At 46.2% G+C, this 19,676-nt stretch overlaps 1 protein-coding gene across 1 annotated transcript; it reads right to left on the reverse strand.

Annotated features, from left to right (window-relative positions):
• Positions 1–956: 956 nt before the first annotated feature.
• CHPF (chondroitin polymerizing factor) lies at positions 957–17,779 on the reverse strand. Its single transcript, XM_077320817.1, has 4 exons — positions 17,055–17,779; positions 10,024–10,588; positions 8,698–8,880; positions 957–3,116 (listed from the first exon to the last, which is right to left on the reverse strand). Exons 1-4 carry the CDS (start codon positions 17,354–17,356, stop codon positions 1,851–1,853), a joined length of 2,316 nt encoding a protein of 771 aa, XP_077176932.1. The 5' UTR covers positions 17,357–17,779; the 3' UTR covers positions 957–1,850.
• Between the last annotated feature and the right edge of the window lie 1,897 nt (positions 17,780–19,676).

Consider the following 19,676-nt stretch of genomic DNA (forward strand, 5'->3'; position numbering starts at 1 on the left):
AATGCTGTTGTTCAAACAGGAATGGCAGAAGGTGGAGTCGGGGGTCTGCAGTGGAAGGAAGGAAGCAGATAAACACTCCCTCCCATTGGTGGAAATTTTCCATGGGATTCACATCCTTAGCTCTCTGGCTATCTTTTCAAAATCTTTAGCACACTAACTCTCTTGTCTTTCATGTCTTTACTATCCAGCTATCCAGATCCTTTGTAAAGTTCACCACTGCCACCAAACTGATCTTCAACTCATTGTAAAGCAGTCACGCTATCATATGTCTGATGGACTCCTCATCCTTTGGGAGTTAAAAAGTGCATGGACATTTTACAACATGAGAGTGGCACAGCTCGTATTTGCAGGTAGGGGTCAGTTTGTAATCCATTAAAGATAAGAGATTTGTTCTCACATCTTTCTAGCAAGTGGCTGTACAGCTAAGAGGTTTATTTCGCAGCTGCTTGTTTTTTACTTTTTAGAACAGCCTTTTTCAACCTTTTGACAGTGTGAGTACTGCTGAAATATTTTTCAGGTTTTGAGGTACCAGGAAGTGACATGAGCTGGCACAGAAAGCCCCCCAGAAGTGAGAGGCCCCTTCCCTTTTTACACCCTCCAGGCCCATCACTGGCCATTTTGAGAGGGGATGGTTCAACCTGCTCATATAAGGGTAAAATTCTTTCCTCTTTGCTCAGAGCTGGAAATGGCAGGACATGATGGGAGGGCTGTCCCCAGTCACCATTTTGAAAGCCTCCACATGGTGGTACCATTGAGGGGCCTTCAAGCTGCAGTGCTTTAGAAGAATATCACACTATCCCAAAGTTCTAATAGCTTTTCCCCAATCATGTCTACACATTGAGAAATCACACCCAACTACCTTGTGCTTCACTTCAGTTTATTAAAGTGTAAAACAAAATTCAGTTACCAATCTCATGTTAAATATAATCCCATTGGAGAGCCATGCTCCATGTCCACCCTACCCACCCACCCACCCCACAATTCTGGGTTTTGCCTGCTCCATGGTCACAGCACCAGGCTGATCGACACAATACATTCTGCTGAAGACTTCTAGGAGAAAACACATGGCAGCAAGGTACACTCCCCACATACCTTCAGCCCTGCAGGCAGCATATGTGGGAGGCAACAACAGAAATATGCTTTTCTCCACAATGCCAGATCCAGCCTGGCAACAGCCTCTAGCCTGTTCTGTGCCACCCTCTTATCCCCCTCCCCCCACCTACATTACTAATCTGAGGCCAAAGCAGCCTGGGTCATGGTTTCCAAGGGGAGTGTCTTAGAGCAAACCAAAAACAACAGGAAACCCTCTGTCCTGCCACTCCAAAAAGAGTTACTTCATACCCTGATCTGGAGTGTTCATTAAGTTAGCACCAAAGCTGCAGCCACAGGAATGAGCAATGCTCCTTACAGGCAAGACATTCTCTCATTCCCCTTCCTGTCCCCGCAGCCAACTCCCCAGAGCCTTCTTTACATCTGCCCACCCCACAACCCTTCCTCTTGCTTATCCAGAAGACCCCTCTGACAGCGCAGGAACCCAAAAGACAGGATCTGCAGCAATGAGCAGTTCAAGGAAGCAAATCTCAGGGCAGGTCCTGCCTGCCCCTTAGTTGGGGAAGAAAGGACCTGAGTCCAGGCTAAGGGAACAGAGCAAGACAGAAAATGGGACTAGAACTGATGCCTCAATTCCCATTTACATCTACTGTCCACAATGCAGCCCATAAGGCCAGTCAGAACTACACCTGGGTCCCAAGCTGGAAGAGTCATTCTCAGCTCCCCTCTGCTACTATAGGAAGCAAATGCAGGGGGAGGTTGAAGCAGTCTCAGCAGGCCCTGGTCTCAGTTTCCAGGGCTCACGTGCTGTTGCCTTGCTCCTGCTCAAAGAGCACCATGGCCAGCTGGGCCCGGGAACCCAGGCCCTCCAAGCTACTCTGCACACAGCGGTGATATTGCTCCTCGCTCAGCCGGGGGTTGCAACTCTGTGGTCTGTACTGCTGGAGAAGGGCAGGTTCTACAGCACGGAAGACATGCAGGCTAGAATACTTAACAAATAGATCATAAATGTCCATGGTCTCTAAGATATCCTCATTATCCTGAGCATCAGATGCCATGCGCGTGCGGGCTGCCATGTAGTCTGCATTGTAGAAGCAAGCTTCGCTGAAAGCATCCCGGTCAAAGTGGCCAGCGTCACGTACCAAATCCAAGCTAGAAAGAGGAGAGGGTTGGTTGTGGAAAGCAATGGTAGGATTGTAGCCCTGAAAATGGATGGGGAAGAAGACCTGCCAGCTATTGATGGTGTTCATGCGGCAGCGGTTGAGGAACTCTGTCGTGACCTCTGTGCTCACACCAGCCACAAAGAAGAGTGTGTCTACAGGGTGCTTCTTGGAGATTATGTCCATAACCTTGATCTGGGAAGGTGCATCTGTCTTGACACTGATCCAGGGGATCTTCACTTGGGTATACCGTCGTTCATATTCTGCGATACGTGCTTTCACTGCCCCAAAGACGTCATTCTGAGACACCTGTTGTGCTTCAAAGGGATCATAGATGAAAAGAAAGGTGAGCACAGCATTCTCTGCATTCTCAAAGGCGGCGCTAGCATAGACCTCTAGAAAGCGGGCGGCATAGTCCCGCTCTGGGGCGGTTAGTGGAAGGATGACATTAACTCGGCTTGCCTCAGTGACATAGGGCATAGGGATGATCTCCACCTCACTGAGTGGGCGCAGCAGATGGACCCTCTTGGCCAGGGAACGGCTGTACCCCTTTTGAGTCACCATCTCCAGCTGCAGGTCCAGAGTGTACTCCATGCCTCGGGTAGGGTCAAAGCGGCGGTACCCATTCAGCAACTGCTGCTTGCGCACGTGTAGCACCGGCTGGTATCGATGGTTCAGCTCTTCTACAGCTGCAGCAACCACGTCTGCCACATCAGCTGCATCTGCTCCTCTGAGCTCGCACTTTGGAGCTCCATCCACACAGGCAAAGGCTGCCTCTTCGGTAAAGTAATCCCAACGCAGCACCTCAAACCGTGTCTTTGGTTGGAAAGGGGGTGCAATGCCAATTGGCCACGTGGCACTCAACTCACCATCTGCAGACAGACTGCTGGTATTCTGAATCTCTAGCTGTAGGGACAGAAAGCATAACAAGGTCAAAACAGGTTCAGCAAAACCTTTTGACAGATCTCAAAAGGACTAGAAGCAGACACTGAGATCTCCATGGTAAAGAGCAATTTCTATTAACAGGCTAAGTTCAGACATTGCCCCCCCCCCCAAAAAAAAGTGCCCATCAAATCATAATCTGAATTTAGCTTATTAACTACTGTGAAAAAACAATCTTGCCTTGTCTGCAGATCCTATTCCACCATGCCCTCCAAGGATATCCCAGAGGGGCTTCTCTGTGTGTGTGTATTCAACCACTCCCAATACCTAGCCTTTGTAGGAACTGTGCACTGGGAGGTCCAGAACTTCTCTTCCCACTAACCAGCATCTGGTATTAACGGGGATAGCTGTTATGCAACACTGAGGAAGTAACAACTTGCCAATTGACTGCCCCTGCTCTTCCTCAATATACTCTTTTTAAAATAGTGTGTCCTAGATAGGGAAGTTTTATTTACCATATGGCGTTTGCAGTGTAGCCAAGAGATCAGAGGATTGTTTGACCGCCAGGCAAGGGCTGGCTGGAGGTGGTTTGCCATTCCCTACCTCCATGTCTTAACCCCTAGTGTTCCTTGGAGGAACTACCACCTAAATTCTTGGAGGTCTCCCATCCAAATACCAGCCAGGGTCACCCCTGGTTAGCTTCTGAGATCTGACAGGTAGAGGTCTATGTGGTACAGAGAGCCTCCTCCAATCAATATTTTCTTTTAAATAAATATTTTATACTTTATATGCTGGAAAATATTATTTTTATCATATAAACCACCACTATCTTATGTATTCTATTGTAAAAGGAGCCCTAGGAAGGGAGGGATGCTGGCCATTGGCCCTGGCAACAAATTGCCCCCATGGTGGCCAGGTGCTAGGCAGCAGGAGACACAGAGGCAAGGTCTCAGAATTGAAAATGGAAACTGAGAGTTCAGACCACCTCAGCAGGCAATTCCATGTAAAGATCAGTGGTGGCTATGGCTAGGAGAGAGAGAGGGAGAGAGAGGCCTCTCCAGGAGTTGGGAAGCCCTTGGAGTGGGCATAATGGAATAGAGCCTGTCTACTGAAGTAGGTCTGTTCCAAAACATCTTGTGACAAGTAAATCAGATTTCTCTGGATGGAAGTTTCAAAAGGAGAACACATGAGATTTTTTTGGACTTGTTTGATTGTTCCTAAAAACTGTGAGACAAATAGCTGAAAACTGACTTGTTTTTAAATATTATTACTTTCTAAAAACAACTATAGGTACTTTGATAACTTTAGTGTTTATTTTCACAGTAATTGTATAGTTAACTTTCTCACACTTGTATTTCATTCGGTCTGGTTCAGAAAAGAAACTAACTTATCTCAATGAAAGATAAATATTTCTGTAGGTCTTTCTCTGGTTTGCTGGTGATATTCAAAGATCAATCTCAACTCTTTTATTCTTTTGTATTTTCAGAATTAAAGATTGCTAATCATCCTTTAAGATGATAAATCCAGGAGAACCCTGTTGCTAAACATTTTGTGGAGGTGGGAGGGAATCTCATGCTACAGTCTCACAGTACAATCCTAGCTCAGGATCTTGGATCCATTTTAGGGCCGAGGGTTGTATAAGATACCGTCTTAAACTGAGCTAAAATGGTGAGAACCGCAAGACAAGGAAAGGTGTTTAGTCAGCAGCACAGCACCTGACACCCTTACCCAAGAGACTTGAACCTACAATACACAACATACCAGATGTCTATGTGAAATGAACAGGACTTATGGTGGTAATATAAACATTATGCATAATTGCATACAGCCATTTGCCTATAACCTTCATCCCTCAAAGCCGGTAGAGATTGTACCACTTCTATGCTGCACAGTCTATCACCATCCCTTTTTGTACTGAAGGCTCCAGTCATGAAAATTAAATAGGCCACTCTTTTGATCAAATCCCATCAAGAACTTCCTGGCTCCAGGTTCTTGGGCTCTGCAATCATTAATGGCCAAGTAACCTATTCATCTGTCAAATCCTGACAGCCAATACCCTCAAGAACAAATGTGTATTCCATGTTTCACACACAGTAGACAGCTATATAAAAAGAAAATCAAACCCCACACAAGTAGCCACTGAGGCAAGAACAAAATGAATGCCCGTGGCACCTGTAAGACTGATTGTTACAGCAGCATCAAATAGATTCCCATCAACCTAGATTTGTTGTACAAGTAAAGAATTATGCCGGATTAGTCAGGAATTATTGCTTCTTGGGATGTCAAAACCCAGACACACATGCACACGCACCCAGAGCATTCATAGCCTCATGGGGGGGGGGGAAGGTGTAAGAAATACCCTTTTATTTTCCTGATTGTCAAACTTGCACACCCCCTAAACAGACAGACTGCAACAGCACCCTGAGATCTGAAGGCACATATCTGAATTCTGGGCATCCTAATTTCTTTCTGTCACTTTTGCCCAGTTACCCTGGAGGAGAGGTCTTGGTCTGCAAGGCTAACATGTCAAGATATGGAGGTGAGTGACTGTGACCACGTACAACTGTATACTTTGATATGGAGAGCCAGTCTGGTGTAGTGGTTAGGAGTGCGGACTTCTAATCTGGCATGCCAGGTTCGATTCTGCACTCCCCCACATGCAACCAGCTGGGTGACCTTGGGCTCACCATGGCACTGATAAAACTGTTCCGACCGAGTGGTGATATCAGGGCTCTGTCAGCCTCACCCACCTCACAGGGTGTCTGTTGTGGGGAGAGGAAAGAGAAGGTGACTGTAAGCCACACTGAGCCTCCTTCGGGTAGAGAAAAGGGGCATATAAGAACCAACTCTTCTTCTTCATCTTTAAGAAGACCCTCCCCCATGGCCCAGGGGGAAAGATGTATAACCTTTTAATATTTTTTTCATAGCTGTACATGTACAATGCCGCTATTATTAACCAAAACAGTTTCACTGATTTATAGCAGATTACAATGGTTTACATAGCATATCCCAATAGAAGTTACTGCAATCAATTTCACCCTGGTGTTTATCACTGCTCAACCTGCTGTTCAAGGATCACACCTTATGCTGCCAAGTTACAGAACCTCAGCGAGTGACTTCTTTTCAGGGCAAATTCAGTACCCTTCACAGGCTCCACAGTTCCCCTCCAATGAGTGTGTGCTTCCTTCCTCTCTACTTTTAACTGGGAGACTTTGCCAGTTCCCCAGGCTCATTTTCGGGACACTGACTGCAAGTGTCCCAAAGAATACAATTTGCATCCAATGCTTTTGTGCAACAATATTTTTGTGGAAGATATTTTTATTAGTCCCCGCAAAGGGAAGCCCCTTGAACAGTATGCCACAGCAGGAAAGGGGGAAATGTAATGAGAAGGGAAAATCAGCAAGAATCATTCTCCCTCACTAGCTCTCCCTATGCAAGAGGGAGGCAGGGGAATTTTTATTGATTAGAATCATAGAATCATAGAGTTGGAAGGGGCCATACAGGCCATCTAGTCCAACCCCCTGCTCAACGCAGGATTAGCCCTAAGCGTCCTAAAGCATCCAAGAAAAGTGTGTATCCACCCTTTGCTTGAAGACTTCAAGTGAGGGGGAGCTCACCACCTCCTTAGGCAGCCTATTCCACTGCTGAACTACTCTGACTGTGAAAATGTTTTTCCTGATATCTAGCCTATATCGTTGTACTTGAAGTTTAAACCCATTGCTGTGTGTCCTCTCCTCTGCAGCCAACAGAAACAGCATCCTGTCACCCCTTTTCACGCAGCACTTAGTATCATATGGCATACTGTAATGGAGGGTCTCCTGATCCTCAGCAGAATCTTGGGGGGCATGGGGAGGGGCTGTAGGGAAGAAAAGGCATTAAAAATCACTCCCATAAACTCATTTTTCACAGCAGCACTGGATACACCCAATGTTCTTCTCTTCTTCCCATTTCTTGAAACATGACTTTAATATGGGTTTTCATTTTTAATTAGTTTTAAATGGATTTTAATTTCAATTACATATGTCATTCTTTGTCATTTTTTACGTAAAGCACCCCCTGTGCCAACTTGCAGGGGCACTATACAACTCATTTAAACACTGATTGTAACCAAAGCACTACACTCAAATATTAGTTTACAGCAGCACAAAGAAAATATGTCATGTTAATCTATGTAATTTAACACAGCTATTCAACAACTGTATTAGGTAAAAATTAGAATTCTTTAGTATTTTCAAACACATTCTCAGGTATCTTTATATTTTATGGCTTGACATAAGCCCGATCTTCCATTCCGCTTGTCCTCAACCAAACACCTGGAGGAACAGCTCCATCTTGCAGGTCCCGAGGAACTTTGACAGTTCTGTCAGGGTCCTCAGATCTCCCAGGAACTCATTCCACCAAGCAAGGGGCCAGGGATGAAAAGGCCCTGGCTCTGGTAGAGGCCAGGCAAACCTCCCACAGACTGGGGACCTCCAACCTATTAGCAGTTGCAGAGCGCAAAACCCAGTGCGGGGCATAGGTAGGCAGTCCCTCAAGGACACTAAGCCCAGACAGGGAATGGCTTTAAAGGTCAAAACCAAAACCTTGAACTCGATCCGGTAACCACTGCAGCTGCCTCAGTGTAGGCTGGATACGGGTCCTCCAAGGTGTCCTCATGAAGACCCTAGCAGCCGTATTTTGCACCAGTTGTAATTTCCAGGTCAAGGACAAGGGCAGGCCCATATACAATGAGTTATAGAAATCCAGCCTGGAGGTAATGGTTGCATGGATCACTGTGACTAGATACTCCTAGGTCAGATAGGGCACTAGTAACCTTGCCTGGCGAAGATAGAAGTTAAAAGGCCACCTAGCATTGGGAGTTGGAACATTCTGGAGGGCATTAATTAACTGAGTGCAGTCAAGTCGCTTCTGACTTATAATGACTCAGTTAATTATGCACACACAGAGAACTCTGGGAGGAGACAGATACACAAGCATTGGCTGGCTGATGTAAATCTCATGGCTAAGTGTGGATTTAAACCTGACTGACTTCCAATGAATATCAGAGCTGCCAGGGTTGTTGTTATTTTTAAATGCAATAACCAAATGTGGGGTCCTAATCGGGACCATAAGGGGAGAGATGATTTAACTGCGTTTTTAAAAATATATAATGAGTTTTCATTACAGAACTCACAATATTTTGACCTGTTCAAAATAGCCTCAAAGATAGCCTAGAAATAGCCTTTGATCTCTAATAGCAGCATTTTGGTTTCTCTTTGTAAAGTACACTGAATTCTAGGGGGTTGATTGGCTGTTTTGACAAAGGATTATCATTGGCTGTATTTGGTTGTGTCACAGATGTAACAGAATTGATTTTTGCTATATATTCCCTGTCATGAAAGAAGATCATAGTCTGACGAAGAGTGCTTGCACACGAAAGCTTATGCCTTGAATAAATCTATGTTGGTCTTAAAGATGCTACTGGACTCTGATTTTAACATTTTGAGGTATTTGGTCCTGGATGAAGCCTGGGGTGTATTAGGAGCATTAGAATAACCACCTCAGCTCAGTCCATGACATGTTCAGACTTTTTTCACTCTTCCATGATGCATCTTACATTCCTTACCTGGAGCTCTTGTATTTCCTGGTAAGTGCGTTCCAGCTCCACTTGTGCAAAATGTCTGTGTAGCCGGTATATCTGTACAGGGTCCAACACTGGGTGTACTGTGAGTGCTGCATCGAACCGTGGGTCACTCTCCTTTTCGGGATCCGTGTTCTTTCCAAGCTCAAAATAATGGTAATGAAGGCCCTGGGAGAAGCAGGAAGACAAAGCAAACAGACCAATTAATGTCATTCAGGCTGACACATAAATTAACGTACTGTTTGGTATCCTCCTCTAGCTGTCGCTAAAATAAAACCTACTTCTAAAAAAGCTCAATTTTCATCTAGACAGCAAGAGTAATCAAGAATTCATCTTGCAATGTACTGTTTTGTGTAGTCTTGTGAGATCTCTGCAATTCCCTCCACTCAAAGGCAGGGCAGGAACAAGCTGTCCTCTCTTTGCAGAGAGGAGTGAAAACTGTGCCTTTAACAGTTCAATGGAAGTATGTTTCAGGAATTTTGTTTGCCTTCTTTATTCTGATGCTCACCCTGCTGCCACCATTTAGTTGGGATCCTTGTTTCCTAGATGGGAGTTACCTACAAGCTGGTTCTGATTCAAGAGAGGTCTATAAATACTATATAAATAAAAGCCTAGATTAAATTAGGGTTCCTCTTTCCAAATTGTTCACTGTTAAAACATTTTCTCTTTGCTCCAGATACTAAAGAGAACTCACTTGCCTTGGCTGAGAAGTTGCTAAAGGCTCAGTTTGTCAGGGAAATGAGAAGGAGGAAAAGACAGGGGATATATTATTCAGATGCCCACTTCTCTTGGCCAATGTGAAGGCAAAAGTGCTTACATCCCCTGTTCCTGGAGCTTCTGCTTTTGTGATGGTTCCTTGAAGAATGTTGCTCTTGCGCACATGGAAGTACTAGCAGCAGAGTAAGTGAGCGCCACAGTGGAAAAACCCAGAGAGAGCTAGGAAAGGAACGGTGTCATAGGAACCAAGCCAGGGGAATGGCATCATGAAATTCGAGAAAATGTAAAATATTAAAAATGGTCTGGAAAACAACAAAAAGTCAACCATGTTTCAAAGGTACCAAGGCTGAAACCAGCTGACAGACCTTGGAAAGGTAGCACTACCATCCCCTTCACTCAGAGGTCTATGTTAAGTTCCCAGTGTCCAGTTGGGTTCTGGAAAAACTAAAGTTATCAACACATGTGCTAAGAGCCCAGACAGGAGAGTGTTTTGCTATGCAGCCAGTGTATGCTTGTGACAGATGTGACACTTTCCACTGGATGGAATAAGTCACAAGGGAAGCAGCAGGAGAGAGTAGGGGACCAATGACTCACCTCATGCTCTGCCACGCAGTCCACTCCTGTGTAGTCAATGATGCAACGCCCCAACCACTCATCCGGCCGGGCACTCAGGATGTCATTTCGGCAGCTTTCTAAATGAGGCTGCAAGCGCAGCAGCAGGGCCCGGGAGAGCAGGTAGCCAAAGCCCCCGTAACAGTATCGTCCTTGAGTGTCCCCACCAATGAACTCCTCAGGCCGACCCATGTACAATAGCGTGTCAATGCTGAGATGAGAGGCCAAGCGGTTGACACGATATGCCTCCATGTAGGTGTCATCCTGCACCAGGAAAACCCAGTCAAAGTCAGCCATATAATGGTCCAGCACGTACTTGACTGTTTGGTACATGTTCCAGATGGGCCTCTCGTCACCATGTGTCACTACTGTCATGCCATGTGGTACCTTGCGCCCCCGGGTGCCTGTAAAATAAACTAGACGTTCCAACCGGTGGCCCAATGTGCGATTCACTGCCACAGCCAGAGAGTGCAATGTATTCTTTGAGGTCAACACACCAACAAAAAGGCGCTGTCGCATGCCGAGCTCTGTGCTGATATAGCGAGTCCTTTGGGAATGGCCGGAACAGACATCAAAAGAGAGAGAGAGAGAGAAAGAAGGTGAAACAACCAAGCAGTGGAAAAACAATCTGTTCTTCTTCACCACCTATGTCCCCTACTTTATTGAGAAAGGATAAGGTCAGCTCTACATTTCCAAGCATTCTAGTCCCAATGCTCTTCTAAATATCGGATGAAAGACACCACTGAGAGAGAAATTTTGGAGACATTCACACACACCTGTGGGTGGTACGAGGACTACTTTCCCAGTCAAAATGAAAATGACAACTGAATAGAGTAGATCCAGACAGTTCTGATATTCACACTCATAGGAAAGCAGCTGTGTGCATGTGTGAAAGAATTTACGAATTTGAGAGAAAATATCTGGATTCAGTGGAATAAGTGAGTAAAGACTGCAATTATTTTACATCTCCACACCCTAAATACTAAAAAGCTCCCTTGCAGAATGTTATAGCAGCAGATAGCATAGAAGGGAGCAACCTCACCGCTCCCAGATTTCTCTCTCTTCTTCCCACATGACTATTTCCAAACAGAAAATCTGAACATACTCCCAAGCACCAACAGCAGTCCTCAGGAAGGCCAGGTACTCCATGTATTGTCTAATAATAGCCCAGTACAATTTCCAAGATAAGACAGAATGGCTTGTTTGGGATTCATTTTGCATTTCTGAAAGATTGGGCCCAAAGCTTTTCATGTCACAATTACACTAAAACGCAGAGAGATAACCAGCCACAGCAAACAGATTGACCTGCCTCTAATACTGCATTGTCCTTTCAATAGTAGCAAGAGAGAGCAACAATCGTGTGCATCTCATGAGAGGAAGGGGGAGTTTTAGTTATTTTTGTTACATCTAAGACCAGAAGTCCAGAGTCTAAGGAATTAACCACAATGCCTCAAGAGGTAACAAAGACAGAGGCAAACACAAATATATACACAAACACCTTGCAAGGATTAGGACTTTCAACAGTCAGAAGAGGAGGCTATGAGATGCACCAGTCAAGCAACAGACAAGAGGTCTATGTGGCTCACAGTGATATTGCAGTGGAGACTGTAAGGCAGCTGGCCTGTCACTTGCAATTAGTTTCAGGTTTTAATTATTCAAATACAGCAGGAAATAATTCCTCCTGCCCCCCCTCCCCAATCTCTGACCTCGCTCACACACTAGGCTCATTCAACCCCTCTACTTCCTGCCCATCCCACCCACCTACTCCCTCTACAAGACAACACTGCTCATTCAGTCCCTCATCCCTGGGCCCCAAATCCCTAACATTGGTTTTCAGCCAGCAGGCAGATGTTGACTACTGGGCACAGGTTTTAAAAAAGGGGGAACATGAGAAGCCTGGAAGATAGGATAATAAAATAGATGGAAAGTTAAACCGGCCTTTCCTCCACACACAAGGACCAGGAAGAGCTCAGGGAACAGATACAAGACTGGTGCCCTCAGAATAGCAACACTGCTGTGAACCGGAGAAATGGGAGACCTGAAACGGTGTTGGAGGAGGGGGGGACAGGAGACTCTGAGAATAAGATATGAAACAAAGCTGTTAAAGATAAATACTTGATAACTCATAGCCTTGTAGGAGGTAGGACAATTCCTTACAAAGACACACCACCAGTGATAAATGCAAGGCCTAAATAACTTTCGGATTGCCAGCGGGCAGGGTGAGTAACCAACAGGTCTTACATGTGGGCTTGGAGACAAACAGACGCCCCCAAGGCAATCAGACTCAGTAGAGCTTGCTTAATGAAAGGCAGCAAGGAACTGGGCAGCTGGTAAAAGGAACGTGCACAAATAAGAGCAGTAAGTCTCCTAAACTGGGCCTCTCTCATACACCCTCATTCCTATCCATGAGGGGAACACAGCTCATCCTGACTCTCTGTTCCCTTCTCTTCTCAAAGCTTTGTGTCAGCCTTGGCCTTTGGAGCCACACTACATCAAGAAAAGAGAAGAAAGGAAAAGGAAAGGAAAAGGGGGGAGGGAGGGAGTTTACTGACTGGTTTTCCAGAGGAAGCATGGGAGTGTGCCATGGGGTAGGGGGGATGCCTTCTACTTTCCATATTCTGATTTGTAAATTACACTGTTAAATAAGGACATGGAAAGCTACCACGAGGATGTTCCTGAACATGGTTAATCACAGGACAAGCAGAATGACCTCAAAAATATATGAGCAGATAAGATAAGCAGCAGACTCTCAAGAGATGCAAACCAGCTGAACCTAGAGATAAGATTCAGTAAGCCCAAATGTAACCTTCAGAGCAGACAAATAAGTGCCATGGGACTTTAGAGACTCACTCCCTTTTATTAAACACACTTGCTTGGAAAGACTGCAGCTTGGCCTTCAGTAGTTAATAAAAGAGTCCTAAAGGATAGAGGCCTGCCCCTTTCCCTTCTTCTGTCACTATCACATCCTCCTTGGGCTGGGAGGTGGGGTGTGTGTGCATGTCAGGGGTATCAGCATTGATAAGAGGTGTGGGATCACTACACCTCCCTTAGACCTGGGAGCCCAGAAAAGAAAGCCATCCTGCTCCACTACCTCAGACAGGTCTTTGTACTACCTTCCATAGCTAAGGTAAAGCAATATGGTATGAGCAAGTTCCAATTCACTTTCCCCATTCCCTATATCCATGGAAGCAGACAGTTCAGGATGGACCACTACGGACTGCACACATGGTCTGCTTTTTCCTTCCAAGAAAAAATATAGCAAATCCCACACAGAAATGGTCAGTTGAGGATAATAACTACTCACACTGGTGAGTGGCAAATTAGACAGTTTAAGTGAATTTAAGACTGGAGCCAGAGAGTGACTGAATTCCAGTTACTCCTCCTACCAGTTTTGGTGCTAAATTGGAAACAAAGGAATCCATATTCATCGAAGAGGTACAAAGCTATACAATAATTCCCCCATTTCACCAGTGTCAAACACACAGAGTTATTAATTTTCTGCCCACAGTTTGGACAAGGAAAAAATGGCATGGTTTGTAGGTTTTGGTGTGCTGAGTCAGCATGCCAACCATCTGAAAAATTGTTTCTCAACTTGCCTTAAAAGCCAGCCCATAGCCGGGTTTATACAATGACTATTATTGCTGTTTTAGATTGAACTGATTTATAGTGATGCAAATGTTCTTCACCAGCAGTATCCTCATGCATTATGAATTTGCATGTGTGTCTACTATGTATGGTGTCCCTTACAGCTGCAGATGCACATGCAAAAAGGCCCATGGAGCTACTTTTCAGAAGCACAACTGTCCCATGCACATTGCTGAAAAGGACATTCATTTATTATATCATGTGCTTGTATACAGGGCTCCCTTCTCAGCAAGTCCTAGGTGTAAACTGCACGGAGCTTTTATTCCAACCCCAGATCGATTCAGTCCCTGCCCTCTACACAGAATGCGATTTCCGTTTGGATTTGGGGCAATTTAAATTTTCCTTCTGTAGCAAGAAGGACTGATCCGGAGTGACCCTACCTTTATTGTGCAATATCTCAGACTGCTTTTAAGCCTGAATATCCAGATTGGAAAAAAAGCTCCGTGGTAGAGAACCTCTGATAGGCAACACCTGGTCATGTGACACGCTTGCCTTAAAGGAGAAGCCCCTAATTTCTCTCAACTTCTGTTGTCCTGGATTTTTCCTCCCTCTTTTTCAATCCTCTCCCCCTCCCCTCCAAGAAAAGAAAGAGGCTCCCTGCTTGGCTCCTCTCCCCCCACCCTTCAAGAAAAGAAAGAAAGAGCCTTGGCTCCCCCCCACCTTCTGAGCCGCCCTAACCATGTGCAGAAGACTTTCCTGTTTCAATGGGGGGGGGGGGAGGAAGATCCGAGTTCAAAGCGATCTGAATTCAACAGGATTGACAATGGAATAAACAAAGTAAGTGCAGACTCTGCCCTAGTCTCTCAATGAAGTACGTATTTGTGAGGATCTCATATCACATCAGGATATGAGAGTATGCTAGACTAGAGCACACAGATGACTCCATCACCACTCATTCGCCCTAATTCACTAGAAATGGGGCGAACTATTCCAGATGGGACTTCTGCTGAAGGTTTGCAGTCTGATTAGGTCCAGGTTTTAAAATGGAAGTACAAGTCTAGCCAATTTTGATTGGTCTGCCAGCTGCAGCCCTTCCTGCATAACTTGGCTACATGTACTCATCACTTACAGTCAGCCTAGATTATTTCAGTGCAGCCTGCATAGGGCTGCCTTTAAAGATTGTTCTGAAGCTCCAGCAAAAGTGAAATGTGGCAAGGTTGTTCATTACAGCAATGCACATAAAATACATCATACCAATTTTGAAGGATTTGCAATGACTGCCAATTCACTTCTAGGCTCAATTTAGATCACATCTCAGTATCTATGCAGCCTAAGAGTAACATATTTAAAAGAACTGCCAGTCAGTTATGATCTGGCATTCAGGTATTTGCCCCAAATTTCTGAGATGAGGTGAGTGACCACCAGTGATGGGATCTCTTCTATCACAATATCGCACTTTTTTATTTGATTTGTCTGGCACCTGACCATCTACGTAAGTATCAATCACAAGGCAAAAACATTTCTTTTGTTTCTAGGCAGGTAGAAGTTTCCTCCTTCCTGCCATCTGCCTAATTATAATGCTCCTTCCAAAATGTTTCTTGCTGTTTAGGAAATTTTAATTTGACTACTCATTTTTTTTAGCTAGATCTGTATATAATATGTTTTTCAGATGTTGATAGTCTGCAAAGCAAAAGCAAATCTATTTTAATCTCTACAGGATATTTTTTGCTAGCGGACTACCAAAATGTTCACTAGACCTAACAGAAAAGGGTTGTATTGTTGCAATGGAGGAAAATGTTTTCTGTACAAGAAATCTACTTTTTAGTTTTGAAGAAGAGAAGCCTGTATAATTAATACATATCAAAAATTGTCTGGAGAAGCTCTCATTAGCTAAAGCAGTGGTCCCCAACCTTTCTGAGGTTGGGGACTGGCAGGGCATTGGGGCGCGGCCCCGGGCCACGCCCCCGCATCGGGCTGCGCCCGCGAGCCGTGCCCCCGCATCGGGCCGCGCCCGCGAGCCGCGCCCGCACATCGGGCCGCATGGGTGCGGCCCAGCCCCGATTCCCTCTCCCCGCCCTCCCGCAGTAAGAAGCTTCCCGGGCCGCAAGCTTGCGGCCTGGGAAGTTTTTTACTGCGGGGGGGGGGGGGCGGGGAGAGGGAGCCGCGGCCCGGCGCCATGGCCTTCGCGGCCCGGCACCAGGCTGCGGCCCGCAGGTTGGGGACCACTGAGCTAAAGCAACAGTTGTGTGAGGCAGTCCTTAGTAGTTATCCATCCAGACCATGCTAAAAGAGACATCACAGACATCCTTAGTCAATGGTACTAGCAGCCATCACCACACCTCCAAACCCCGCCCTCCTCCTTGAAAAGGAAATTATTTGTACAGAAGGACTTCCTGAGCAGCTACAGCAAAAGACCAAAACTTTCCTGAGGGAGTTCATAAAGGAGAAATGAGTGTAACAATGGGAATGGGATCCAGAGATTCCATAATGCTCACTACCCCTCTGCCAGGAAAAACCTATATAGAAAATTTATTCCATAACTAGACACGGCCTTCTCTACAAAAGTCATACCATCAACCACCCCTTGTAAGGGATTCAGAATTTTCTTAGGACACAACCTTCAGGCTGGTGGAGGGGTTTGAGTGTCAGAAAAGGATCCAGGAGACCCAGGTTCAAATCCACACACTGCTATGGAAGCTTGCAGGATGACCTCAGACCAACAGAGCATTCTATTCAGCCTAACCTACTTCACACGGTTGTGGTGAGGAAAAATGGAGGGAAGGAGAACCATGTAAGCTGCTTAGGGTCCCCAATGGAGAAAAAGGCAGAATTCAAAATAAATAAATAAATTAATAAAACTGTCACTAGAAGATCTACAGCCAAAGAATTGTGGACTTCTGTGCAGTTACATTGATGGAATTGTTGATCTCACCTAGTCAGGGGGATGTTTGACTTCAGATCTAGGAGGCACATAACTCCAAGTTCCACCTATACCAGGTGTTCACCGGATGGACTTGGCTAATTCACCCCCACTTAACTCTCTAATAATCTACCTCATAGGGTTGTTGTGGAGAGTGAACACAATAAAAATGATACCCGGCACTAGTTTCATTCAACAAGCTCAAGTGAATGGCAATGTACAAAAGTGTCTGTGTGCAGCTCCTTTATGAATGCATAAACAGGCAATGTGACATTGTAAAGTCACACACTGAACCACAGCAGCGAAGCAATCCCAGATATCTTCCACAGCTCTATGCACCTTCATGCATTAAGAGAAGTTTACCAAGGTTGCTCAAGTCCAAAACCCAAGGTAACATCAATTACACTGGGGCAACTAGAAAGGAACTGAAGGACATCTTGCTTGACTCACTATGACCCATACCCTGTGCCCCCACCTGTATCTATCCACCCACTTTCCCCATAGTTACCTGATAGTTTTCTTAGCAGCCTTGCCTGGGTTTGGAGGCTTGTAGGGCAGGACACGGGGCTCCCAATTCTGCTCAGGCTCCGTGCCCAATCCCCCGGGCACCGAATTGGGCTTGCGGGCAGCATTGCCCTGGCCTCCTTGTTGCTGTTGCTCCAGGCCCCCATCTCGTAGGCTTCCCTGGCTGGGCCCACAAGGCTCCTCCACCCAGGTCACACTGAGGAGGCTGAGCGTGAACCCCAGAGACACCCCGACCACCACGGGCCCCACGGGGCGCAGAAGGGACAGGACCAAGGAGAAGCGCATGGCACCGGCGCGCTCGGAGGGCCGGAAAGGGCACCACTGAGGCAGGCAGGCAGGCAGGCAGGCAGGCAGCAGGGTCCCACGACGCGGGCGGGAGGGCACACCTGTGGGGCAGGGAACTGAGGTCCCCGCGTCAGGCGGGCAGAGGCCACCAGGGGAGAGCAGCTTGCAGGAGGCGGGGAGGGGGAAAGGAGCGAGCCCGGAGCCGGGGGAGGGGCGGCGGCTGCCGGGCAACCGAGGGGGCGTGCTCGGCTGTGGGGCGCGCGTCGGTCCGGCCGTTACGTCCAGCCCTGTGGCGGAGGCGGTTGGGGGGGGGGCTCCGTCCTGCTCTCGCGGGAGCGGGGGGGAAAGAGAGAAAGGCGGCACTCCCGCGCCTCCCGAGGAGCAGCCTCCGGCGCCGTCCGACGTGTCACCCCGCGTGGCTCCGCCCCCTCGGCCAGACGTCACCCACCCGCCGCGCCCCCTTCCCGGCCCGGCCAATCATTTTCCGAAGATGCGTTTTCGTCAGGGCCCGCTTCTGGCGAGAGGTGCCGCTCGAGGAGGAGTTCTCGGAAGCCGCCTGCTGCCCCTGCTGGGAGGGCGATCCCGTCGCAACCGCTGCCCCGTTCGTGGCGTGGAGCGCAAGTCAGGGTTCAACTTGGAAATAAGGAAGTCCGCTTTGGGCCCGCCACGTACCCTCAGCGACACCTACAGCAAAGGGTGGAGAACATGGGGAGTGGGAGAGGAAATGATGTTCTGAGCCACTCTGGATTCCTGCTGAGGGGGAGGAAAAAGTGATTAAACAAATAGATGCATTGGCGTCTGCAATCTAAAGTGGTAAAAAGGGAAAGGTATCCCCTGTGCAAAGCACCGGGTCATGTCTGACCCTTGGGGTGACGCCCTCCACGGTTTCATGGCAGACTCAATACGGGGTGGTTTGCCCCTCCTAATGTAAGACCAGAGTGGGCATATAGATTTTGATTTCGAGTGTGTGAGTACCACAGGCATAATCAGAGTGCTGTGAATATTTTCCCTGCACCTGTAAACAATCTATATTTACTCAGAAACCCCACTAAAATGAATGTGACTAATCCAAAATAAATGTGCATAGGATTACAATCTTAATCTCAAAACAAAGGATGCCCAGTTTCTTCTGCCTTTCCCCTACCAAATCCTCTCCCTCGCTGCAGGAACACAAGTTTCAAAAGAAGACCAGCATGGCCTCAATGGGATATAAATACTGACTTCTAGGCTGATCTCCAACATTTATTTTTTCCTCTACATTATGTGTCTACTTATTTTTGGGATTTCATAATAATAAAAGTAATCTTTTCAGAAAATTATCAACTAAAGTAAACCACGTCAGCTTAAGGCAGAGGCCTCTGTCTCTTGATTTACATGATTTGGAGACACTTGCCTAAAGAGTGAGATATTAATATTAATTTATTATCAGACTTCTTTTTGACTTTGCATTCCTTCCCAGGTTTCATTACTCATTCATTTTCTTTTATTTATTATAGTAATTTTGCAATTATAAAAAGAATGAATTAACAATTGCTTTTCCTGCAAAGAGAAAAGCAGCAATTAAATTGCTCCTCCCCACCCCCAAACAAAAACTAATTGAGGATGCATTCATGAGTAAGTAAGCAGGAAGTAATTAATTTGACAGAAGTGGAAACTGCTTTAAAACAAGTTCAGGAGGAAAACTGAAATAGCAAATAGTCCTGGGAAACCTCAATAGTGCTTTTGTCATTAATAAGGCGCATTCCGCACCAGGATCAATGTGGCAAATTGGTTTCAGAACGAACAGAGCAGATGATAAAGCAGGTAGAAAGAGTACAGACAGGAAAGGGCTGTTTCAATTAAGACAAGTTTTTAGCTTTTCCAGAAACATCTATCTGGCCACTGCAGTGATGCTGGACTACATGGACCTTTGGTCTGATCCAGGAGGGCTGTTCTTATGTCTGACAGAATTGACACTTCTTCACTTGATATAATATATAGGGGCTTTCCGCACCGGGATCCTTGTAGCAAATTGTTTGCTGAACGAAAAATCACCATTTAAAATAGTGGAATTCGTCGTTATGCATACCTGCCTTTGTAGTGGAATCCAGCTGCGTTTCAATCGTTTCCCACAGGTTTCCGGTCTCGGCAAAAATCGCTAGGAAGGAAGCAATATTTGCCGAGCTTGGTCCTGCTCCTGGCCATCAATCAAATGAGCAGCCAATGCTCCCAAAAAGCCCCTTTCCCTTTAAGGCAGGTTTAAAAAAAACACACACACGTTGCAACGAATCTGCGTTGATTCGTTGCAATGGAGAGACCCATCTAGCTGGCAGGTGGCGTG

The sequence above is a fragment of the Paroedura picta genome, chromosome 2 (assembly GCF_049243985.1).
Source record: "Paroedura picta isolate Pp20150507F chromosome 2, Ppicta_v3.0, whole genome shotgun sequence".
In the NCBI taxonomy this organism is placed as follows: domain Eukaryota; kingdom Metazoa; phylum Chordata; class Lepidosauria; order Squamata; family Gekkonidae; genus Paroedura; species Paroedura picta.